The sequence below is a fragment of the Apodemus sylvaticus genome, chromosome 3 (assembly GCF_947179515.1).
Source record: "Apodemus sylvaticus chromosome 3, mApoSyl1.1, whole genome shotgun sequence".
NCBI lineage: Eukaryota > Metazoa > Chordata > Mammalia > Rodentia > Muridae > Apodemus > Apodemus sylvaticus.
Window position 1 is genome coordinate 122,408,534 of NC_067474.1, and position 25,619 is coordinate 122,434,152.

Genomic DNA, 25,619 nt, shown 5'->3' on the forward strand with positions numbered 1-25,619 from the left:
GAAGCCTCACCTGCAGGCTCCTCACTCTGCAGCTCAGTGCCCAGTTCTGGCTTCTGCCTTCCTGCTCTGTCGATGACAGTGTCTGCCAGTTCTTCAGGAGCTGGTTTCAGAGTCTCCAGACAAGGCCCTCCACCTTCCATGTCTCTGCCTGTGCAAGAGGCAGACAGGGCCTGAATGCTAGTCAGAAGGGCCGTGGGTACTGGCTCCCACCTGGCCGCTGGGTTGGCGGCTACCAGAGTGGACAGCCGCAGGCACAGAGTGCCCAGCTCCCCGTGCTGTCTGGTCCGGTTTCCTTTGCACTGTGACCTACATCATTCTTTATTTGCTAAACCCTCCGAGCAGGCAGCAGTAATCAATCAATTAATGACTCCGATGAATCGTTTAATGGCTGACAAAATAACACTAAAGCCAACAGCTTGCATCTCTCCAGCAGTACCAAAGGACGCTGGTTGATGCAGGGTTGGGGGATGGAACAGAGGCTGTTAACGAAATTAGCCCAATCAGTTGTGCTTTAAAGGCTTAGGAGGGAGGCATCTGCTCAGCTCTGAGCTCGCAAGTAGGGAGTGGGGCATGCTGGAGGGATGGCTTCATGAACCACGGTGGGTGGCTCCTTGTGGTTACCCGAGGCCAGGCAAGAGAGCCCAAGGATTCCAGGCCACCCTCCTGTGCAGGAGAGACCAGCGCGGGCTTGAGCCACACACTCCTTCCCCGCTGGTGCTTTGATATCAGGGACCCTGGTGAAGTTTTGAGACTGCGCGATCATCGTGTCACAGCTGAGGGTGAGAAAAGGTGACTCTGAACCTGCTTTATGGAGTGCTAGCTGAGGTGTGGGCTCCCATCCTTGAAAGATATGTGGAGGACTTTGCCTAAAATAATTCTTTTTAAACTCGGAGCAAAACGTTCCTAGAGGCAATGGCTTCTGTTTGCTGAGTACCTTGGTCCCGGCAGGGTTAAGTTGTCATTGGAACTGAGCTAGTATGCAGGTCCACACCAAGGGATTTTCCACTCTGCAGGAGCAACTGCCAGCCTTCTTGTTAAGGAGCTGTCACCGGCCTACTATGACACTGTGGTTATAAGCAGCTCTTTAAGACAGCAGACAGTGTGTGCATGTTTATATGTGTGGTTTGCTAATGCAGAAGCCATCTTTTTAAGAAGAAAAGTGATCACTCTACAAAGACCATGCTGTTGACCTATGTTACGGTGTTCATCCGGGGCACTGTTCTCCCTCTGTCTCTGAGCCTCGTGCACATGGATAGACTAAGCTCTGTGGGGCAGCCAACACTATGGGCTTGAGAGAGTTTCTCCTTACAGAGGAGGGCACCCTGGCTAGGGTCCAAGGCACAACCAGGTGGCAACCTGGGACTCTACCCCTTACCATGAGGCACTCTTTGATCCAGTTCCAGAATAGTCTGGTGAGTCCGAGGATATATCAGTGGGTCATCCTGTGGTATGGCGGCCTTCTCTCTCAGCCTGGGGGAGCTAGTCTCTCTTTCTTTTGAAAAGGACTAATGTGCCTTTCTTTTATCTTGTTTCTTTCCTTCCTCCTGTCTGTCTTCTTCCACTCTTCTGCTGAGGTGGCCACTGAGGAGAGACTACTTGTTAGAAGTGTAGCACCTTTAGACAGATCTTCATCTGTCTTCCCTTCAGTGCCCGCCCCTCCCAACATACCTGTGAACCACTCTATTCCTGGACTCTTGCTCACACTGTGCGCGGTGTCTGTGATCCCAGCTGCTGGACTGAGGCAGGAGGATTTCTTGAGCTCAGAAATAGGAATTCAAGGCCAGCTTGGGTAGAGTTAAATCTTCACCTCACAAATGAGCAAATACAAGAAACTCAGAAAGCTAGGCCTATCTGCCGTTGTCCACTTCTCTATCAGGCTCAGAACCACCAGGTGTTTGGCACCTGCTTTACGCACGTAGCAAGATGCCTCACCCGATGGTCCCACTCCTGTGTGGAACCCCGAAGAGCCAGATGAGGACGTGTGAGGTGTGCAGGTATTCCCAATTCCTGGTGACTCTCCGTGGCTCGTAATCATTCATCCCAAACTGGGAGGAGAGAAGCTTGGATTTACAGAGACCGGGCGGCATGGATTTAGCTCATCAGGGCCTGACTAGGTATTGCCCGTTCTGAGCTGTAAGACTCCAGACAGGGCTTCTGTGGCCTGCATTTTCTTGTGTGCGGTGATAGGTTACTAAAGGGTCGAGAGTGCTATTCTGGGCCTGGACAACTGTTGCCCTCTCCTGTGAAGGAAGGTTAGAGAGAGGGAACCCGTGCCCACCCCGTTGGAATCTCCCCCCACCCCCAAGACTCAGCAGGTGCCCATGCTTGGAGAGAAGGTTAAGATGTCAGCTGTTAATCTCTTGCAGGTATCATTTTTGTTCTGCTGTCCTGTAAGGCCCTGACTTGAGTGCCACCTCTTCCTTAAAGCTTCCCTGATCCCCCTAATCCCTGCTTCAGCGCTTGCCTGGGGTACCTTTCCATGTCCCTAAGTTCCCTGTCACAACTCACATTATCTTTTAGACCTTCAAGGCAAATCCGAAGGTCTAAAAGCCTTGTCTCTAGCCTAGTGGGTGCAGTACCGGCCACCAGAGTGTGCCGAGTGCATCGATGCAGCCAAGCCCTGCAGCCCTTGTGCCTTCCCACTGGCTTCTTTTCTCCTTCTCCTTGCAGGCCACCTGCAAATTAGGTCTTCAGATTCTTTGGAGGGAATCTTACAAACATGGTCTCCTTCCCTACTTGTTGGCAAAGGGCACTGTCTGAAGTAGACAGAGAGGACCAAGTAGAAGGTCAGCCTCACAGATTACCTAAGTCTCGAATGAATTTTGGTTATTGGCAGGCTTAATGATCTGTCTGCTGTTTCTCATCATGAACCAAAAAGTGCATGCTTTTCTTTTGTTTGTTTGTTTTTGTTTTGGGGAACTGCAGGGACTGCTTTGAAGACTGGAACTTGGGTTTCCTGATTCTGAAATTGGATGTGTAAGGACAAAAGTTAGACCTAATTATGAACTGTATAACCATAAGACTCCATTTCCTTACAGATTAAACCAGAAATGACAGCTTCCTGGGTTGCAGGGGCATTAATTCTTCCCACTCACTCCCCTCCTGGTTTATGGGCTCAGAAGGAGAAGGTGCTTGCTTCTCCGGCTGTTCCTGAGTTAGTCCTTAGTTGCTGAGATAGGACTTTTTTCAAAGAAGCGCTTGTCTTGGCTATGCCTCCCTTGAGCTTAGTGGCCTGGCTGTGGCTGGTTGCTCTTGCCACCTGCACCGTAACCTTTCCTCAAATGCTTGCAGGAAGGGCTCAGGTAGCACCTGGGGTGGCACTAGGATGGCAGAACCCTCATCAGCCTTGTGTGCCAAGTGCTCATGTTTTGGAGACCTAAGTCTTAGACGTTAGTGCTTTATAGAGAGAGCCAAGCCCTGAGGATCCGTAGTTCAGGGATCTAACAGTGCTCATCCCCAGAATACCACAGGAGATAGTAGGCAATAGAAAAAAAAATTTCTTTTTGCTCTGTCACTAGTGAGCAACCCAGGTTGCCCCACTCAGCCCCTCCCCTCCAAGGCAACCAGTTAGACCAAGGAAGCTTTGTGTAATTTCATTCTGTTGACTGCAGAGCCTATTCTTGGTGCTGGGCAGATGTGGTCACACTCTTCCCAAATACAAGTGTCCTGCCTATTTGAAGCCAGGTACTTTATGTTACCGGGACTTGTTTTTGACACTAGCTGGTTTTACCTTTTCATGTAGGTCAGCTCTTTGATTTCTCTGAGCTGCAGAATTTGAACATGTTTCGCCAAAATCCCTGTCCTGTGGTCTGTCTGGGAGGCTTCTTGCTTATTATCAATGGCTACTGCTCTGTGGGGTGTGGCATTTTCTCCACCCTTCGAATTCCCGCTGTGCATCTTCAGCCGCCTTGATATTGCTGGGATGCACAAGGCTACCTCAGAACTCTGCACAGGCCCTTGGGACCTGGCTTGCTGGGAGCAGCATAGGTCTCCTGTTCCCCAGGGGGCGTATCTGCCAGGACCACACCTACCTTTGCCACTTTCATTTCCTGGCCACATCTAGGACGCACCCCTTGCCCCCTGCTGGTTGGGCCCTCTGCCACATGGCCAGGCTTGAGTTTCAGTCAAGGAAGACTTACAGTTGGTGGTTTCACACGTGGCTGTGGTGCTGCGTGCCAAGGCCTAGATGTTGGGCAGGGAAAGAGGGAAGGATTTGTAGAACAAAATACTATTTTTGTAGCCTTATAAATCATCAGGAGTTACTGGCTAAGCTGGGAGAGTCCAGAGTCCATCTGACTACTTATAAAAATAAATTATTTTATGGAGGCAGGCACTATAGCATCCCGTGGAGATCACAGGACAATTTGGGAGAATTAGTTCTCTCTTTGCTTCATGTGGATCTTGGGGATTGATCTCAGGTTGTCAGGCTTGGCAAAAAGTGCCTTTACCTACTGAACCATATTAACTACCCATGAGTATTTGACTTTTTCCTAGACTTGATGGGCATAAATGTAAGAATCAACCAACTTAAGTCTGTATATTTGTATATGTATGTGTACATGCATGTTTGTGTAGTTTTTCCTTTGTCCATATATTCATGCTAGAATGGGTGCTGGAGAAGAAGGGCTGGGGTCAGGAATCCATATGCCAGGCTCCGAGACAGACAGCTCTCTGGGTGCTTTTTAATCTTTGATCTCTGAGTGTCCTGTCGTGAGTGAAGAGTTGTAGCAGGAGGCTGACGCTCTGTTCCACACTCTGCTGTTTCCAGCCTCTTTGCAGTGTACATGAACCAGGACTTTGGGAAACAGACTTCCCACATGAGAAGGGACCTGCCTCAGATGTGAGAGGTCCTTTCAGTCTTGCCTGTGTGGTTGCTGCATCCTCGCTCGGCAGTTCTGTAGCCTGGTGTGCTGTAGCGCTAGAGGATGCGCCGGGGTTTGGGTTTGTTGGGGAAACTCAACATGAGATGCTTTGTTGAGTGCCTTAATGGAGCTCTAGTGCTTGAGACCACAGGGAGAGGCCAGTTCTTAGCAGGCCTGGAAGGTCTGGCTCCAAGGTGGTCAGATTCGAGCAGGTCCTTGAGTATTAACGTAATCATTTATTGAAGACTTGCCTTGCCTTGTGCTGGGTCGTGGGCGTAGGCAAGCAGCTCCTGTGGTTAAGGCGTGGGAGGGTAAGGGCAGGTCAGCCTGGGCCCCCATGGCGAGGTCTGTAATAGTTTGTTGTGAGCCCTCCGCAGTCTCCTAGAGATGGACTCTCAGCACCAGTTCCTGACTGTCCATCCTTTCCCATCTCTGAACCGGCCGAAGCCCGAAGAGAGGCGGTGCACGATCGGAATCATCTCCTAGTTCCTGCCTCTTCCTCCTGGTTGACGTGGTTGCCTTTCTTGGCTTCCATTGGAGGATGGGGAAATACCGAGTTACACCATCCATTTAATTAGAACCATAGTTGCCCTGGCCCTGGGTCATGCACCCCTAGACCCCTAGTGCATGTGCGCGCACACACACACATGCACCTGATTTCATGGTAAGCCATATCTGAAAGGAAAGCAGCAATATACTCAGTCTTTCATTGAAAAGTTTATGACCCCCTACCAATTGTAACAAATACCTCAATGTGTTAAAAGTGAAATATTTAAATAACAAAGAAATTGAAAGTAGAACTGCAGTTGTTAGGGCAGGCTACTTCAAAATGTAGTAATTCGAAATACCAAAGATCCCATCAAGTTAGCAGGCCTGCTAGTCAGGGGGCTGCTTCCTGCTGGTGCTGAGGGAAGGGTGGAGTTGAATGCGGCACCTCTTGGGGAGGAACCCAGAGACTATGTATGCTTATCTCAGCCCCACCGCCAGGATTCTTTTGCTCCTAGTGCAGAGAAGTAATCGTTGGCTGTTCCAAAAATTACAACTCATCCCCTAGGCAGGAGATTTGCAATGAGTTTAAGGTCAGCCTAGTCTAATTGTGAGTTTTAGGCCAAGTAGGACTATATAACTAGGGAGGGAGGGGGGAGGGTAAGGGGAAAAGAGGAGGGGAGAGAGGGAGGGAGGGAAAGAGAAAGAGAGAGAATTTCATAGAACTCTTAGGCACAATAATACAACTAATTCCTGAGCCTGCTGATCCCCCTCAGATCCTCCCCTGATGGCTGATGGCTGTAGGGGGCGGGGGTGGGGGTGGGGGTGGGAAGCAGCTGCAGGCCTGCAGTAGTTTGCTTAGGCAGAGACTCTTTAGGGAGGTTCTGTGGCCTTCATTCTCTTTACCTGGGACCTGCCAGGTAACCACTGTATCCCTGCTGGTCCTTCATTCTACATCAGCAGAATGCTCCCTGCCTGCGAGCCTCGGTGTCCCAGCACCCAGTTCTCACACTCCTACCATGGGGACAGGCAGGACAAGACGCACAGTCAGAGGCCAGTGGCCATGGGCACTCCACATAAACAACAGCACTCGGTTGGTGTTCGTTTTCTTGTACTGGGTATATTAGTGGGAGCCCATACTTCTGTTTTATGTCAAGGAGAGGAAAGAAGTGACTTCCTGTAGTGGTGAGAAGGGCCCAATGATGGAGCACCGTATTCCGGGTCATGATGGAGTTGGCAGGACCAAGGTTGGGTGGCAGTGGACGGGTGTGTGCAGAGGTGAAGCAGGGACACACTCTGGTAAGAGGCCCAGGTCTGGGACGTCCTTAAGGCAGAGCTTCAGCATCTCAGCCTCACCTTTGCACTGTAAGTACAGAGCCAGGCACAGCTACGCTGACACACAGACAGGTTGGATACAACTGTTAGAAGGAGGCCAGGTGGGATATTGCCTGGCCACCCCAGGGAGGCATTTGCTGAGGCAGACGTGCCAAGTGGATGCTAAGACAGCAGGATTCACAGGGAAAGTAGAGGCCGTCTTCCATGGCGTCACCCACACTCAGAGGCATGTGGGACCTGGGCAGGGTGAGAACACACATCTAGCTTCTAATCTGGATATTTTCTCAGTGGCCTGTCACCCATTCAGTAATATGTATAGACTTGCTCTGTGTGACCTGTCAGGGATTTGGAGAGGGCACCAGTGTTTAGGTCCCCCTGCTGCTTAGAGCAGCGGGTAGAAAGTCAAGATACAGTATCAGCACAGACACTGGATTGGCTGTGTTGCACATCCCTGCTCCGCCAGATACTCAGGAGTACTTTTGCTCTGTGCCTGCAGTGTGCCACTGCCGCTCATTTTAGAGATGAAGCAGTGGGGGCCCGGAGTTCGTGGCTCGCCCAGTGAAGGACACCTTTCCCACCTCCGTTCCACACTTTGTATAGAGAGTGTCCTTTGAGGAGGAAGGGTCTGTTTGGGGACAGGGACCAGAAGCTCTGTGTGTGGCTGCATGTTTGCACTGACCTCCTCGTTCTGTCTCCACAGAGTGCAGCAGCTGCCCCAAGCCCTGTGCTTGGCAACATTCCCCCGAACGATGGGCTGCCCGGAGGCCCCATCCCGCCAGGTTTCTTTCAGGTACGTGCTGGCCCGGGGCCCTGCGCTGGGCAGGCAGGGCGGAGAGGACAGGAAAGCAGCTCTGTTTGCCATGGTTTAAATACAGTTGCTTTGTGCTGGTTGAGGCCCTGCACTCTCACCTCGCCCGCTTCTCCAAAAGCTGCAGGGGGGAGGAAAGGTGTCTCCTTCCAGGCAGGCCGTGGCTGTGCCCTTCTGTCCACCCCAGAGCCAGTGTGGAGTAGTTGTTAGAACAAAAGCTGTTCTCTGTCTTCCCTGTTTCTAATGAGTAAGCTGTCCTTTGTTTCTGTTCTGTTGCTCCTGTCTTCACCACTGTTTACTTTTCCTGTCCAAACTACAGACCTTAGGCCCCGGCATCCCGGCAAGCCTCAGCATCCTTTCACTTTGGTTAGCCGCTGATGTTTTCCTAGTGTGATCACAAGCATCTCCTTACAACCGTCTCCCATGGCAATGTCGCTGGCACCCTGCCCATGGGGGTGGGAGCCCCACCTTCTTTACAACACACTTGTTGGTCTTTGGGGCTGGGATAGGGGTCTGGGAGGTGTGAAATCACCTTTCTGTTTTGTCAGACTTGGGCGTAGCCTCCACACCTTCCTTTGCATCCCCTCCCTTCTCTTCTGGTGCTCACGGCTCCTCAGCCAGGCTGGAGCTGGGAGTGCTGCCCTGGAGTGCCATCGGCCTCAGCCTGCGGGCTGCAAGGAGGAGGCTTTCTTACTGCGGCTCTTGATTGTGACAGCATCAGTTCTTTCAAACCTGTCCTCACTGAGTATGAAAAGTACTTGATTGCCCACACCTTCTGAAGGGTGGGGCTCCCAGACAAGATTGTGAAGAGAATTCTCACAGAAAGCCCAGGCAGGAATGCAGAGGTGGAGCAGAGGGGCCCATGCACAGTACAGGATGGAGCCTTGGAGTCACAAGCAAAGATAGGATTAACAACCCATGGAGACATTAGGGCTTCTCTTCCCCTTTCTTGGGAGATGGCCTGGGAGGCACTTCCATTTTGCAAGACTGCATGTTTTAGTTCATGGTAAAACTGGGCAGAGGAGGGTTAGGGCACACGCTCACTGAAGAGGAGGATATGGGTGAAATTTGCTCACTTCATGAAGCAGCAGTAACTGAGTGTCATCAGTTGGCTGCGAGAAGAGAGATACAGGGATGGCAGTTCAGGGCATCAGATGGCCACTCGTATCTGTGTGTGTTGCCAGCATGTCACCAAAACGGGGGCCTTGTCCACGGTATGGAGACTGGAATGGTCTCAAGTAGGCCTACAGACATCAGTTAGAGAGGCTGGCAGAAAGCAAAAGCTGTGCTGGTGCTCCGTCACCAGAAGCGAGGCAAGGATCTGACGGCTCCCCCACTGTCGTTCTGCTCAGTGGGAGCTCTTTCTCTGGTTGAGGTGCCTCTACACATGGTGTCACAGGTGCCCTGAGACAGTATAAGCGTGGTTTCTCTGACTGGCAGACAGAGCCCAGCATATATCACAGCCACCTGAGTGCCTCTGTTCTGGGTTTTCTTAAGGATAATTAGGACCTCCAGGTACCCACTGCAGGCTGCTATAATGCGAGACAGAGGGTAGACAAGTGCAGATTGTATTTGTTTGTTTGCACAAATTAAATAATTTTTGTAAAGTTTTGTTTTTATTTTATGCATATGAGTATTTTGCCTGAATATACGTATATGCTTTGCATGCGTAGATGCCAGTGGAGGGCTCGACTCAGCACTGGGTCCCTAGAACTGGAGTTAGGGATAGTTATGAACCACCTGTGCGTGCTGAAAACTTAACCTGGATCTTATACAGGAGCAACAAGTGCTGCTAACTGCCGAGCCATCTCTCAGTTAATGCCAGTGGTACTTTTAAAAAATAGGTCATTGGCTTCTATTTCGGCTTGAGCCTAGGAGAAGGAATGGGTCTGTGTGCTGTGTGGGCAGCGCCCAGCTTCCTGCTTTGCTCTAACCCTCCGTGGTTGAGTTCTAATTCCAGTCATACTTCGTGGGCCCTCCCCTGTGACGCTTAGGGGTGTGGTTAGAAAGCCCACGCCGACTGTGCCCTTATTTAGCCACTGCCAGCCACTGTTAAACAGAGGTATCGCTTAGACGCTTGCTGAGATCCTCTCTGTTCCCCAGGCAAGGTGCACTGCCAAGGGTTGGCTGGACCATTCAGGAAGGTTCTGCCTCCCGGGCCTCGTGCTCTGTCACAGGCTCTGAGCAGTTCAAGTTTCTTATCCCCCAGCACTGTAGCAGTAAGGGCTAAAGTGCTTTGGCTCCTGTCGGGTCGCATGCACCAACAAACATCCTTTGGCCATCAGTCAGATGAGCTGGCAGGCCAGGCGCTCCAGGGGTGCTTGCTTTCCATGATGCCGACCGCTTTGGCCTAGGCCCTTGCAAAAAAAGGGGCATCTCTCTATAAAGGGAGAAGAGACAGCCCATTTCCAGAACAGATCATCTCTCCACAGAGATGTAGCGATTGATTGCCACCCTTTAGTGTACTCAGGCAGCCACTCTGATATTGGAAGGAAATAGAGATGATATCGAGGGTTTTATCTGTTGTTAACAGTTGCATGTCTTCCCTTCTTGGCTGTAGCCTGGACAGGTGGCTGTGCCACAAGAGGGCTGTGTCCTGGGAAGCCAGCCTGGGCAGCTGGGCCAGCTTTGTCCTGCCCGTGTCCTGCGGTGTCATAGGCCTTTTCCAAGTCAGAACTGTGATACCAGTTGGTTTTAAATTTAGAAACCAGCAGGGCCTCCAGGATGGTCATGAGGGAACAGCTGACTCCTGCCTATGGAGGCTCCTCAGAAAATATCACACGGGACTTCCTTACTTCTGACTTCCCTGCAGGAAGGCCACTCATTGGGCCAAAACTACAGAGGCCCTGTTTGCTATCATCCCTTTAGCTCTAGGTTTCTGAGATGTGCAGTGCCTGTTTATTAGGCCTGTGGACTGCTGTGAAATGTGTCTGGTCATTTGTATCCTGACCCAGTCACACTTCCTGGTTGGAGATACTATGGGGCTTTTGGAGGCCTTGCAGAGTCTAGCCAGGAGAGTTGAACTCTGTTCCTTGTTATTTGAAAAGAAAAAGCCCTCGGCATAGCAGCTGTAGCACCTGGCAGGTACAGAGTGGGACACAGTACATGTTTATTTGTGGTGGTCATGGTACAGGACAGAAGCCTAGCCAGCTCTGAAGTGTTGACCTGGAATTTTGGCCACTTGAACTCTGACCAAAGGCTGGCTTCAGCATTTAGGACTGGTACTCTGGAGAGGGCACTGAGGACTTGGCCATGTGCTTGCTGAGTGACCTTGGACCAGTGCTCCCCATTGCTGACCCTAGATTTTTCTCATCAATAGATGGTACAGGCTGTAGTAGATAGCCTTCCAACTTTGATTTTCTGCATTGACCCAGGCGGACTTGACAAAGTCAGGCAGTGGCGTTTTCCCTCACAGCTTAACTCAGGCCACACATCTGGCAGGCGGCTGCCCTTGGTCAGGCTCATTACTCTGGCTAGGTCCCCTAGTTTCTTGGCCCCAAGGGAAGACTCGCCAATAAAGATTCCTAGGTCCAGAACTGGACAATTCCAGGAGAACAGGGGTCATAGAGCAGAGCACTTGGTACAGTCCGTTTCTATTCTTGTTTTGTTTTTAAATTCCATTTCTAATTTTCAGTTGTGTTTTTAAGCATGCAGCTTACTTTCATTTAGTTCGATGGTTCTGCCAGTGAGGCAAAGACTGGTCAGGAGTGGGAGACTAAGGTGAAGGACTGCCGTACACTGTCCGGTAAATACTGTTTGTACTCAGAGTCTAACCTCTGACTCCCCAGTTCCCCATGTTCTTCCTGAGACCACTGAAATCCAAGTGTAGGTATCTCCAATTGTCTAAGACAGGAAGGATGGCTGTCTTCTTGAAATAGCAGCCCAGCAGACGAGTTGCATGGGAGCCTACTGGAGTCTGAATGCAGCAGCGGAGCACATGAGCATGAATCACGTTCTAGTGTGCTAGTCCAGTCTGCACACTCAATGACGTGCACATGGAGTCTTGGAAGGAGTGGGGAACTGGTGCCATAGGAGCCTGGCAAAGGTCACGGGGATAAAAGTTGTGTCTTCTGTAGATCAGTCCAGGGCCAGCAAGGGAACCAGTTCCTTTTATCAAAAGCTCAGCCGTGGAGACAGCGATGGTGTGCCCCGACACCTATTCCAGCGAGACCCCCTTCCTACCCCATTCCCATCTGTGTCTAATGCCCTGGAAATAGGCTGAGCTCTGTCCTAGATACAAGGTCAAGGGACAAGGACAGGTACAAGGGAGAGGCTACAAGGTCGAAACCCTGCACACAGCCTGGGAGATAGAGAACAAGCAGGTGGAAGGAGATCTACAACCCGACCCTTCTCCTGCAGCCTCAGCCGTGCGCTCCCAGAGTCCACAGCCTCAGGCTCTGCTGCTTGATGATGTCCTGCCTTGTCTTGTGAGGCTCCAGCCTCCGATCCCAAGTCCTTGAGGGAATAGAGAGAAGCCAATCTGAAGCTTAGTGGAGAAGGCAGTTCTACCATCTGCAGGTTTTGTGGTGAGGTATGGTGACAGTCACAGTAGGAAACCCTGTGGAGACCCTTGTAGGCTCTGAGCCTTGGGAGGTCAAAGCCCCAAAATAAGAATGCACTGCTGGTGGCAGTGGGTTGGTTCTGCTGTTTACAGCCTCCTTCAGAAGAAGAAAGGAGAGGAGAGCAGAGATATGTGTGAGGGAGGGGGTGGCACATGGGCCATTCCTACAGCCAGAAAGTTACTACCCCAGGACAGGCACCTCTGCTGCCCTGTTGACCACTTCAAGTGGCGGTAGACAGGAGCTGCCCAGGGACTCAGCCCAGCAATGGCCGCTAAGAGACACATAGAAGCACAGGCCAAGATTAGGCAATACTGGGCAGTTTGGGTGCAGGGAATGGGTATATAGTAAATAAATACTTCCTGCTCCTACAGTCCCCTGCCTGCCTGCCTGCCTGCCTGCCTGCCTGGTAGTGCTCAGGCCCTTCCTGGTGGAGCTGTCTGACCTTTTTGAAGTTGGGGGAAAGCATTCTCCCCAGAAGAGTTAACCCTTTCTGTCTTCTGGGATTGGGTTGGCTTAGAAGGTAGGCCCCAGATCCTCAGCGTGGGTGTAGCACAGATGAGAGAACCATCCTGGGATTGGCCCGCTCTCACTAGGAAGATGGTTCTAGACAGCAGAGGGTGATGGCTTCTGTATGAACTACTTATCTTTCCAGCCACTCCACCCCGGCCCTGCCCTTCCACCGCCCCCCTCCCCTCCACCCCGGCCTCTGCCCACTGTTGCTCATTGATCTAAGGCCCACAGGTGCTATGTGAGCCCCTATTCCCCTGCCCCCAGCTTCTTACCAGGTCTGGTCATCTGCTTCTAGACTGACAGAATGTGAGCTTATTACTGCTGAGAGGGATTAGGGATGGTGTCCCAGCTGCTGAGTCCCAGCCTCAGTTGGAGGTGTAGTCCTTCTTACTCTGCCCCTACCTATTCAGTCAGTGTGCTCTGGAAGTAACTAATTTCCCACCTCTGGTTACTGTGGAAGCTATAGGACGGTGGAAGCCACCCTCACCCCAAGAGCTACATACCCTGGATTGTATCTAACCCTGCTAACAAATTCTTGTGTGTCCTTCGAGAGCCTTCCTAACCACTCTAAGACTTACTGTTGTCCTTCAGTTTAGTGACAGAGCCTTACCACCAATCACCTTTCCTGGCTACCATCACCTCCTCCTAGGTCAGGCTATACTCATCTGGTGGCCAGCCTAGTGCCTTAGGTCTGCCCAGTGGCAGATGACCAGCACCAGGGTTCCTAGCAACCATGGACAGAAGGTTATTCCTGATGTGAGAGGCTAGGGCCTTGGCTGGAAAGCCTGCCAACATGAATGTGTTTGGACAGGTTTGTGTCTGCACACTCCAGCTCCCCCGCCCGCCCCTCCCCCATGTGCACTCCACATGTAGTGCCGTAACTCTCACTGATGAAATGGAAAGTTGAACATAAATCAATGTCTGCCACCCCGTTAGCTATGCATCAGCAGTCAGCGCCTGGGAGATTTGCTCAGTAACAAAGCCCCCGGCAGCTCTGCAAGCTGCGACTGCCCCCTAATGCAGAGCCAAACCATGTTGTGGGGCCCTGCTGGTCGCCTTCAACACCACAGCTCTCACCTCCTCCCCAGGCAGAGCTGGACACTGCTCCTTGGCCTTTGGTGGGCCTTGCCTCTCAAGCTGTAAGCTCCAACTGGGCATCTGCGCCCCTCTAATGCTGGGAGGGCTGGGCTGACTGCTGCCGAAGACTTGGGGCTGCTCTCTCCTCCCCTTCGGACCTGCATTTGTATTTGGGTTTCTTTTAGCATTGAGTTCTCTTCTGCCTCTGAGAGCTGCTGGGCTGGGCTGCCAGCTGCCCGACTCTGCATTCCCTTTCCCTGAAAAAGAGTCACTTGTGGAGGTGCTCCTGTTTGTAGGAGCTATTGTGTGTAGGTGCTCTCGAGCCAGTGCAAGGGCAGACCCTCTCTGCCTGTCCTGCCACCACATCAGCAAATGGTGTGAGATTTTCGTCCTTTACAAAAAGGAGGTCAGAGTTGCCAAGTTCTTGTAGCAGAAGGAGCTTGAGGAAGAGAGTCCCAGGAGAGTCCTGTGTAGTACACAGGACACATGCCCCTGTAGAACACAGGTCAGGATAGCCCCCGGGTCAGTCATAGTATATATCCTCCCCTGGGAAGACCTAGATCTGGGTCCCAGGATAGGATTCAGAAACAGCTGAGCCGTCTAATAATTTAGTATGAGAACTCTTCAGAGGACTTGGGACATGGCAGGACCCACCAAGTGAATTTCAGGTTGTGTCCCGTTTCTGTCTGAATGAAGGCCCTTCCTTCCCCAGGCAACTTTGCTAAGCAAGTTCCGTCCAGACATGAAGGCCTTGACAGCAGTGATACTTCTAGCCCACTGAGCTTCTGTGAGCTTCTTCCCAGAAAAGCCCCATCGCTTGCTAAGACCTAAATGGTGGCTAGTGAGGCTGGAGGTATCAGGGGCAGACACAGCTTTCGTGAAGTGCCAGCTCTGTGCTAGACGTCAAGCTAAACTCTTCACACAGTAGGTGACAGGACAGGGTAGGTGTGGATGGTAACTGTTCAGGCTAGGAGCAGTGAGTGGCTGTGAGCAGGGCCTTGGGGGCTGCGGGGCTTTGCTCTCTCTGGAGCAGAATGTGGGCAGCACCCGAAGTGCTGTAGGATTCCTGCTGTTGCTGTCTGTGCTGGAGGGGGTGGGCTAGACACAGACATGGTCAATAATGTTTTGCAGTGCTGCTGGAAGATGAGGAGCATCCTCAGATGCAGGCTGGCAGAGGCCTGAGGAGCCTGTTGTTCCCCTGGGTCAGGCAGAGGCAGTGCCCATCCCTCCTCCCTCTATGAAGGGGGTTCTTTTTCCTGGTAGCTATGGTCACTCAAGAAACTCAGTGAACCTCTCTGAACCTCAGTTGCTGCACCCCATATTTGTGGTTGATGGTATTTCCATGATTCCTAGGACCCTTGGGAAGAGTCTGTAACATGATGCACAGGAAACCCTGCCTGGTGCCGGGTACCTGGTGAACACCCTGTACCTACCTACCTACCTACCTACCTACCTACCTACCTACCTACCTACCAGCCCTTGGATGGTTCCTATGTGGCTTGGGGCCACTTGATTCTCTGAGCTTCCTACCTGGCCAGGACTTGGGGCTGCTTTTAGTGTACTCTCTTGGCAGAAGGGTGTCTTGAAGCTCAGTACAGTTTTCATGGCATTGTTAAAGGTTCATGGATTCTCCAGATCAACTACCCTGTAGCTGCACTTAACCCTCTGGTTCCACTGACAAGAGCTGGCGCCAGTGAAGCCGGGCCCTTTAATGAGGCAGCTTCCTAATCTCTTGCTGAAGTCTGTCCACTTGACTTGTTCCCTTGGCTTTGACCATTCTGACTCCTTGTTCTTCGGGTCTAGCCCCCAACAGGAGTCTCTCGGGGAAAAGAGGCAGGGAAGTAGGTTGTGGTTCAGAAGCTTCTGCTTCTGTTCCTAGCAGGCTTGTTTGGGTGAGCTTAATGGAAACCTGCTCTCCGACCCTAGGGGCTGCGTGGAGTTCTGTCACCAGAAGCTGCCTGAGCACTGCTTAGAAAACAGTCCACTTCATCAACTCAGAACTGAACCAAGGCTTGAGAATGGGTTGAAATGTGCAGGATTCCCCTCCAAGGCCAGCAGTCAATCGTTTATTCATTTAGCACAGTCACAGTTGATGCCTTCAGCCTGGCCATAGAGGGCACACTTATCAGGTGCCATCCTGGACCGCCATGTCAAGTGCTCTTCTACAGTGTCCTTAATTATAAAACTCCAGTTTCTAAGTACCGCATCTGGAGTCCTGTCTGGTGTATCCTCGCCATCCTCACCCCATTAGACCAGCTCTTTGATCCCTGGCAAGGATCAGGTCTGAGGCTCTGAGGTCTGGTCTCTGTCCGTCTATCAGTCTGTGTGTATTCTTCTCCCATCTGCTGAGTTCTCTCCTAGGAGTGAAGGGTCTTCATTCTCAGGTCAGTATTCGAGAAGTCTTTGACAGAGTCTGGCCATATCTTTGCTCCAAGGTCAAAATGGACAAACCCAACACATGGGTCTAGCAAAGTTCTTCTTCCTGAAGGTAGCTTTAACTAATCCCAGTAATTCTGAAGTCGTAGGAATAGTCAAAGAGTCTGGAAATTTGTGATCTGATCTGGAAAAGTGGCCTTATTTTCTAAGTCCTGGTCCCCAGTAACATTAGAGGGAATAGACGTGGTAGGCACAAGAGGAAACCATATCCCAGGCCTGCCTACTCTGCCACTGAAGAGCCTGTGTTGGGTGGGATTCCCGAGTGAGTAATAAGGAAAAGACGGGGTATTCCTAGAGAACTCTCGAGGGACAGGATCGGGAGTGACAGCTTCACATATTAGCAGCTGCCTAACGGCGATAGCTGGCTCCTGCCACTGACCTGAGTACTTGACTCTTGGCACCGCGGACTTGGGATTGTCTTACAGGCATGTTAAGATTTTCACAGGCACAGGCCGGGCTCCTGTCATAACCCTGGCTTCTTTCATTACCCCAGAGTCACTCCTTCTGCCAAAGTTCTTCAGCAATCATGTCTGTTGCCCACACGGCAGTGGACCAGAGATCTCAAACCAGTGTGTTTCCAGAGTTCTGCATTTACCAGGCCCAAGCCTGTTGCTTTCCCTTAACTGAGAAGAGAACAGAGTCCCAGGTTGTCCCGGCATGTCAGGAAGGGAGAGGCTTGAGAAACCACACGATGGAGCAATGAAATCAGCAGCCCCCTCGTCTCTTCCAGTCTGCTGTTTGCTGGGTGTTGGAGGCTGAATTCTGGGCATTTTGGATTTGTGGCTTCCAGGGCCTGATTGGCCGTGAACAGTCATGGAGCTGTGCTGAGCTGTGTAGTGTTAGGTTGGAAGAGCTGTGTGCACAAGTGTCTGGTGGAGGTCTTCAAGCAGAGCAGGATTCTCTGGGTAGATGAGGCCATGCCTCTTTGACATGCACCTCAGCTTCCCGGTGCTGCTGTGATTAACAGCAGAGCAGCGTGCTGGCAGGCGGGTGAGGCCAGCGGGAGCCAGCTGCAGCGGCAGCACTGTCCAATTTTAGGGCAAGTGACAGTTTTTAGGGGTTGGAATCAGATTGCTCTGGCAGAACAGGGATATTCTCCCCGTGTCCTGAGGAACTGATGTAATTTACTATCAGGGTCCATCTCTAATGCCCACATATTCCCAAAACATGTCACTTTGCAATGAATAGACGTCAGAGAGAACATCTGCCATCAGGACCCTGTTAGCAGCCCTCAGGGAGGAGACTGTGGAAACCTGACCCTGCCAGTGATGGGGCAGATCCCAGCACAGTCACAGCCTGCTCACAGGGAGAAGGGAGTGGCTTTCCTCCACCTCCATGGCAAGAGATGGGAATTAGCACCCGGACAGCTGTTAGCTCGTGGGGGTTTTCTCCCATGGCCATGAGCCCTGATTTCTGACTTGAGGAAGTAGAGAAATACCTTGAAGATATGGATGTGTGTAGGCCAGTGGTGGTGCACGCCTTTAATCCCAGCACTAGGGAGGCAGAGGCAGGCGGATTTCTGAGTTTGAGGACAGCCAGGGCTACACAGAGAAACCCTGTCTCAAAAAAACAGAGAGGAACGGAGGGAGGGAAGGAACGAGAGAGAGAGAGAGAGAGAGAGAGAGAGAGAGAGAGAGAGAGAGAGAGAGAGAGATGGATGTGTGATCCTGGATAAAGCAGTCTAATGATGACTTCCTTACGGTAGCTCCAACAGGTTAAAATTCTTCCGGCCCAGGCCCAGGTCCCTATCTTTCTGCAAGCATACCTTTTCCTGAACTGGGGCTCCCCAGACTCCAGACTCCATCCTCTGTGCTCAGACTGTCTGCCTTTCTTCATCCAGGGCACATTTACACCCACAAGGCCCTGCCTCCTATAATTCTATCAGAATCACTGTAGCCTAAATACCTCCTGCATTTGGTTTCTGTCTCTGAAGCTGGTATGGTCATAGTTCCACTCCAGTCTCCCAGCAGGCTTCAGCTCCCGAGGGAAAGGCAGGGTGCTACTTGTTGGTGACCCTTGGTGCAGTGGCTGGTACCTGTCAGTTGCACTGGTCCTGCCAATTAGTCTAAATACTGGATACTTTTCCTTTCTCCCTACAAAAAGGTGCTCAAATCACCGCTCCTCTTTGCCCCATCCCAGCCTAGGCATTTAAGATTAGGCCCGATGAACCCAGAGACTCCTCTATGAACCTCAGTCCTTAGAAAAGGGGCCAAGCAGTCTGGTCCTGCTGATGCTCGAGTCCCAGACAAGAGAAACCCAGCACTGCAACAGGGGTGAAGTAATCAAGATCAGCAGACGACAGCGGGGAGGGGTGCACGAGTGGAGGTCAAGGTCAGCTTCGGAGTCAGTTTCCATCTTACCAGCCCCTGATCTTTCAGGCTGTGGTAGTGAACTACAGTTTATTCAGGACCAAAAGGCAAGCAAACCCGGCTGATGACAGATGACGTGGCCAGTAGGGAGAGAACACGTTTGTCGGCCTCTGACTTTCGTTACTCTGGCTATTTCCGTGGGATAAACCTTGGTTCTCTGCTAATGCCTTAATGTCACTGGTTTGTCACGCCCTCCCCCTTTTCAAACTCACTGTGTAGCTGAGGCTACCAGAGCCCCAGGTCCTCTGGCCTTGACCTCCCAAGTGCACGTGCCACCAGGCTTGACTCCAATTTCTCCCCTGCAAATAGTTGGTTCTTACTGCCTTTGTCTCTTAGGGAAGGTCTAGGTTTAAAATCAGAAAGTGTGTGTAGTATTGTATTTTTCCTTGCAAATTAATAAAGGCCCCAGTTTTCCCTCATCAGCCTTGAAAGCTATCATCTCATTCGGGGATCTGTCGGCCATTCCTGTGATTGGCAGGCTAGCTAATGTTCGAGGCCCTGCCACTCCTCAGCTCCCATTGCCACACAAAGGTGGCTGTGCACAGAAAGCTTCATAAAGAACTGGCAGCTCCGACTTTCCCCTGAGCTTACTGTAGTCTGACCTCGAAGTCATACCCTCGGGGTCTTGTGCTGCCATTCCCCTCCGCCTCCACCTCAGTGACGCCTAGTGTGGCAGAAGGCTGAGTCTGAGCATGCGCCTTCGCGGCTAGGGCATGTCTGACTCCTTTCTCTGCCTAAAAGCAGTAAATAAGCACAGTTTCCCCGCTTCTTTTGAAACTACCATCCAGCTGGGCTGTGGTGGTGCAGCCCTTTAATCCCAGGACTCAGGAGGCAGAGCAGGCAGAGTACAGCAGAGTTTGAGGCCAGCCTGGTCTACAGATCAGGAAAGCCAGGACTACACAAAGAAGCTGTCTCACAGAACAAACAAGCAAGACAGCAACAGCAAAACTATTATCTACTGATTCATGGGGCAAGTGCGCCACTTACATGTTGAGAAATCTTTCCTTGAGTGTCCCTGTGCTTCTGACCAGGCCCATGTGAGACTCTGATTCACTGAGTTGTTGCTTCTTCGGCCCGGTGCTGTCCTGACGTGATAAAGAGGTGGACAGAGAAGAAGGCCGTGACGCTGGTTTTACTTAGCTCGCATAAAGAGCAGGGCCCCTCTGCAGATCCTCTTCAATGTTCCCCAGGGTGAAAATGCTCACTGTGCACTTCTTCTCTCTCTTAAGGATGGAGGGTATCTACGGCGCATGGGCACACCTCAGTCCTCCCTACGGAGTAGGGTACAGCCTTTTCTGCCCACAGTTTATGTCCAAAGAACAAAATGGATTGTTTGTGAACTGCTTTTGCTGTGTGTATTATCATTATAGTTTTATACTGTCTCATCTATAGCAACATATCCAGCAGGCAGGTGGCCTGTACCACAAGGCCTTCATACTCTAGTCTGATAGAGCCCAGCCTCCACAGTCAGGGAGGGGTGGAGATGTCACCCCTCTTCACCTCTTGCGTCTTCTAGTCCCCTTTCCCGGGACCTTCTCTGAGGACGAAAGTAAGATTCTCCTTACAAAGCACTGTCTGAGCCCTGGGGACAGGGTAAGAACAAAGAACCTAGCAGCCAAACCAAGGCCATAGGCCGTAGGGGTGCAACTCTAATTCTGGTCCCACAGCCTTAAGCTTGTGCCTGCCTCTTCCGTGGAGGGCTGGGTGCAGGGGCCGTTTAAGAAAGAGCACATAATTCATCCCACCTTCTCCTTTGAAAAATAGTACTTATTTTTCTTAAGTCTTTTATATTAAAGAGCTATCATCCTTTACCCCAGAGTCATTTAGAGTACCAGCTTACACGCCGTTATAGATCCTCAAGCCCAAAACCATTAGGGGTACCACTGAAACCTCACTGCACTGGTCCATCCTTGGGTGTTCTAATGGGCAAAACAGTAATAGTTGTTGTCCCAGAATTCTACACACACCACTACTTGACAAGCAGGATATTAGTGCAGGCTTACAGGATGCTTTATAACTTTCTTCAGTCTGTGGATATTCATGACAGGACACCCTGACCCAGGCCAGAACCAGCAAGCCAAACTGCCAATTTCCCCGCCAGCTGCCCAAAAGGCCCGTTTTGAGCTTAGCCACTTTACTGCAGTGTCTGTATAGATGGTTCCGTTTTTCTTAAAGAGGCCTGACGCTCAGCACATACACTTCAAGGATTTCCCCATCATGCCCTAGTGCATCTCTCAAGAGCGTCGGTACAGGACATAGCCAGAGCGTGGCGGGAGGGGTTCCCGCCGGCAGTTGGGAAATGCATTTCTGCACAGACCTCCGACCTTCCAGCCGCAGGAGTGCAGCTTCCTACCATGCTGATGCCCCATCAAGGCTTTTGCACTAAACCATCAGCATACAGACTGGGTTCTGTGAAATGGCCAAACACTTGCCTCAATCACACCCGTAACAGAGCCTCCCAGGCCTTGCCTAAGTGGCTCTCCCAACCTGCTGGATATAACACTATTCAATGCTGAAATTACAGAAAAAAAGGAATGAAAAGGAAGTCTGGGGCCTCGGGTTTCTGAAGGCAGTGATCTGGAGCCAGCTGTGAGGGAAGGGCAAACCCATTAACAGGGTTGGGGCGGTGTGAAGGCCGCATCGGCCATATTCGGCCATAGGTGTGTTTTCTACCTTTTTTAAGATTCGGGAGCAAGAAGCGCCCTGTTCGCTTGGCTCCTCCTCACCTCAGGTCTGCTGTCACCTGACACGGGGAGTGAAGGCAGTAGGAATGAGTGATCTACTGCAGGACTGTGGTTCTCCGTGTAGCTTCCAGGGACTCAGAGAGCAGGCCTACATCCTGTAGCCACTCCGGGAAGGAAGGGGAAGGAGCTACGTGCCACTCCTAGAGCCCTGGGCGGGTTTGCCAGCTCTTGGCCTTTTCTGTCACTGGGGTCTTCTTCTCCCAAATGGACTTGGAGGTCTTTTGGACACCGGCTCACTGACTTGTGGGATGCCCGTGTTCTCCAGATCCCCGGTTCCCAGAATGAGGCTGTGGCTCCCCACTTAGTAACCACAGAGCTAGTGAGTATACTCGCTTTTTTGAGCTTCATTTCTTGCCTATAAAACAGTATGACTGGTGGTCCTTACATTGCAGAGCATATGATCAAGTGCAGGCCAAAGGCCCTCTCTCCCCTGGGTTTCCAGGATTGGTTTTGTTCATCAGTGAGAGGCCAGGAGCAGCCAGGAGCAGACCTAACTAGAATTTGAAGCCAGTTTTTCCCCCAAGCCCTGTTTCTTTAAAAATAGATGGAGTTGGAGACATAGTGTATTGCAGAGAGCCCTGACAGAGTTGGAAAACTTAGCTCAGCAGATAGCTAGATTCTGGTAGTCTTGGACAAGTCCCATCCCATCCTGACTCTTCCTCCTTAGAAACGGAGGACATTAGGAAAGAGATGGCAGTCTGTCAATGTAGGACCACCTATAAACCAACCAATACTAGAGCTGTACTCAGCTATCCTGATCTCCCCTAGGGTTGTGCAGATCTCATGGTCGAAAGCCAGCACCCTTAAAGAGATGGGCCTTCGCCAGCTAGGCATCTAGACACACTTTAGGTTCTTCAGAAAGCTTCCAGCAGCTGAACTCTTAAGACAGCCCATGGGGAACTTGGGGACATGATCTCTGGGGTACCCTCCTCTCATTTCAGCAAAAAGGTCAGAAACCTCCAGCAAAGGCTCTGTGTTTTGTCAAACTTCCTGTGTAGGGTTTTGCCTACAGAACGAATTGGGAAGACGGACAATCAGTTTCCCTTTATGTAAACCAAACGGCAACTCTCTGGCAAAAGGTTGGCTAGAAGGGACGATGCGGCCACTTGTTTGGGGCCTATGTGGCAAGCTATTCAGGTTCCTTCTGTAGATGCTTCAGACAGTCTGACGGTCACAGCCCAGACACTCAGCATAGGAAAGAATCCTCCAATCTGAGGACAGATGGAACAGGTACCGAGAACATGAATGAACTACTGGTAAAGTAGAAAGAGAACTTTTTGCTTCTGACCCATGCAGTAGGCTCCCAGAGAAGCCAGGTGGTCTGCAGCTGACAGACAGAGGGGTAGCATTTCCCCTGAAGGAGATAAGTTTTTTGCCATCCAAATTGAGGTTACCATGTGGTTTCCTCTCTGGGCTCTCTCTGATAGCGCCTGGGCTAGGATGCTCTGACACACCTTTACGTGGAGACCGGGAGAGGCTGATTCCCTCCCTGTCCCCACGTGCCCTCAGGTTCTCACATACAGCCTTGTTTAATTGTCTGTGTTGCTGACCAGATTGCTATCTCTGCTTGTTCAGAACCAGCTTTGCCTTGTGCACCCCAGGGCGCCTCTGTGAGGACCTTGCCTCTGTGAGGACCTCGCCTGCTGCTGCCAGCTGGGCTCTCAGGCCTTGGCTGGGTCACTGATCCTCAAGTCAGCCATCACTTGAGGTCCCACGGTGGGGATGCTTGAAGTGTTTTTCTCTCCTTTCTGGAAGCCACCAGGGACTGCTTCTGCGTGGTGGGGCACACAGGTGTACGGGGCTTGCCCAAGCAGCGCATTTGCTCTGCAGATGCAGTTGTGTGACCGGGGAGGGAGACGGGCCTGTGAGGGAGGAGCTGCTCCGTTGCCAGGAGCCTGGGGACCAGCAGACAAGCCTCTGCCCCGCTTGGCAGCTGGACCTCACCCCTTGAGCTCCCTTCTTCTGTTCTTGTTCATTTTCTTTTTGGGGGTTGGCTTCAAATTATCTTGTTTTGTTTACATTACACCCAAGTTTTGTGGTATAAAAGACTTGCAGGTGCAAATATGTCCCGCCTTCATTAACTTCCCCTCCCTTTTTAATTTATGTGATTTCAATTTTCCTTCCCTGTACTGTTAATTAGGGGACCCTCTAATCAGTGCCATTATCACAGTGGTATTCATGTTTAGGAAAGCCGCTAAACAAATGCTTGCAAAATTGCTAAATGGCTAATTAATGTCTGTTAATTAAGAAAATTGCTCATGGTAACAAACCATGCCGTTGCTGGCAGCCGCTAGAAAGACACACACTTGTTGAAATTAGTAGCGTGGCAGGTAGGGGAACATCTGCTCCTCCATGCTTTCCGGAAGTGAACAGCCCCTCGCTTAGCCACGAAGTTCTGGAGCTGGCCGCGGTGGCGCCTCAGCTGCTGGACAGCCCTTGGCGCTTGTTCTGCTCACCTCTCTGTCACCTCTCCGTGCCCCAGCCCTCCCTTCGCCCCAGCCCCTGGCTCTGATCGCATGGCCTTTGTGAAAGGAGACCAAGGATGGCTGGAACCAGTGGCTGTAGCCAGCCTGCTCTCCTTAGTTTTCCTGTACTAAGGGACAGCTCCAGTGGAGAAGGGTGCGTTGCGGTGTGACACATGACTATCCTGAGTCCAGGTCTTGGTGGCCTGTTGGGCCAAAAGGGGCCTCAAAGGCAAACTGCTGGGAGCCACTATAGCAAACTTTTATGACTTCTAATCTGTGTATGTGCATGTGTGTATGCAAAGGATGCACACACACTCGGACTTTTTCCTACACACCGGAAGTTCTGAAGAGATACTTTCTTATGACATAAGGCTCTCTGGGTCTTTGTTTTTGTTTATTTCTGTTTTCATTGTTTTGTTTGCATTTAATACATTGATCTTACCACTCACTGGCAGGACACAACCTGCAGTGTGACCAACTCTGTAGATAGTGAATTCGTCTCCTTGTGTCTGGTAGGCAGTCAAGCTAAGCTTGGTGCAGAGCTTTGGGTCAGCTCCGAATTGCAGGTGGTTCTCCATCATCTGGTGTGGGAAGTGGACCCTCTACTCACTGAATCACCAAGCAGTGACTGTCCTCATGCCTGTGCCACTTGACCCTCAGCCTGTCTTCGCATCTTAGGGCTTGTGTGGTTGTGGCCTGCTCTCTTCATCTCTTGAGACTGTGCTTCCTCTATAAAGATTGGAAGGAGAGGCAGCGCGTACAGAGCTGTTTGATCTGTAGGTGAATTCGTGAGGCATGGAGCCTTGGCACTGCCCACGCTGGCCTTGGCAACTGTCTATATGGCCCCAAAGGCTTAGAACCCAGCACCCTCTGCTTCTGTCCCTGTCTGTCCATTACCTCTGTCCTGTGTCACCCACAGGACCTTGATGAATACTGTCCCAAATCACCTGTACTCTGTCTCTGAGACTGTGAGCTCCTTGAGAGCAAGGCCTTCATCTGACTCCTCCCGTCCCTCTGAGGTGGCACTTGCAGGCCCTGCAGCTGGGCTCAGGGGTTCAGGGCCCTGTCCGAGTCAACCAGTGTATTTAACGTGGCAAACTGTTTGGTAGTAGCCCGTGTCTGGCCCTTGCTCCTGTGTGCTTTGATGAAGGTGCTTTGTTTTATTTTTTCGTTTTTCCAAATCCCTTGTGAATGTACTGGTCAGCCTCCCTCCTTCCCGCCTGCCCGCCGTTGTTCGCCATTGAACCAGGACCCAAGCAGCGCTCCGCCACCTCCTGCCAGCCACAGCCCACCACCCGCACGCCCGCCGCCACTCTGCGTTTTGGTTTAATTTTTGTTCTTTTAAGCTTCTTCTGCGCTTCTCCATGTGCTGTGATCTATAACCTGCCTCTACTGTCTGGCCTCACAGGGTCCTCCGGGGTCACAGCCCTCGCCGCACGCACAGCCTCCACCTCACAATCCCAGCAGCATGATGGGACCCCACAGTCAGGTAAACGCACTGTGGCTCACCGGCCCACCGGCCGGGGGGCGCCGGGGCAGGAGGAAGGAGAGAGCCGCAGAGGAAAAACAAAAATCAAAATGTGCTCCAGCATTGCCTTCCAGTCCTAATTGACAAGTTTAATTAAAAAATATTCTTCTAAATACAGTCTTCATTTCTTGGACATCCCACCCAGTTTGGATCTGAAACCAAGAGAAAAGAAACAAAAATCTTTCTGTGACCTTGTCAGTGGCCTTTATGTTTTTGGTTTTTCCTCTCTCCCTTTTGTTTGGTTTTGAGTTTGGTTAACCATTTGTTTGTAACCAAGGCTGCACCTCTGGCCTTTTCTTTGTGCACTCTCGCTGCTGAGAAAGCTTTCTTGCCCATTCCCCGCATTAAGTTAGGGAGCCCGCTGTCCCTTACTGGTTATTTTTTTTTTCTTTTCATCGTGTTTTCCCATAAATCCTTGCTCCCTTCCCATTCCTCCT

General features: G+C 51.3%; 1 protein-coding gene across 2 annotated transcripts in view; it reads left to right on the plus strand.

Moving 5' to 3' along the window:
- Positions 1-25,619, plus strand: part of Ssbp3 (single stranded DNA binding protein 3) — a 140,828-nt gene that overhangs the window by 92,862 nt on the left and 22,347 nt on the right. The window contains exons 5-6 of one of the 2 annotated variants that reach the window (XM_052176901.1): positions 7,384-7,473; positions 25,063-25,143. In XM_052176901.1, the coding sequence (XP_052032861.1) occupies positions 7,384-7,473; positions 25,063-25,143 (171 nt within the window). The remainder of the gene's footprint in view (positions 1-7,383; positions 7,474-25,062; positions 25,144-25,619) is intronic. The other variant, XM_052176902.1, reaches the window with a different exon arrangement.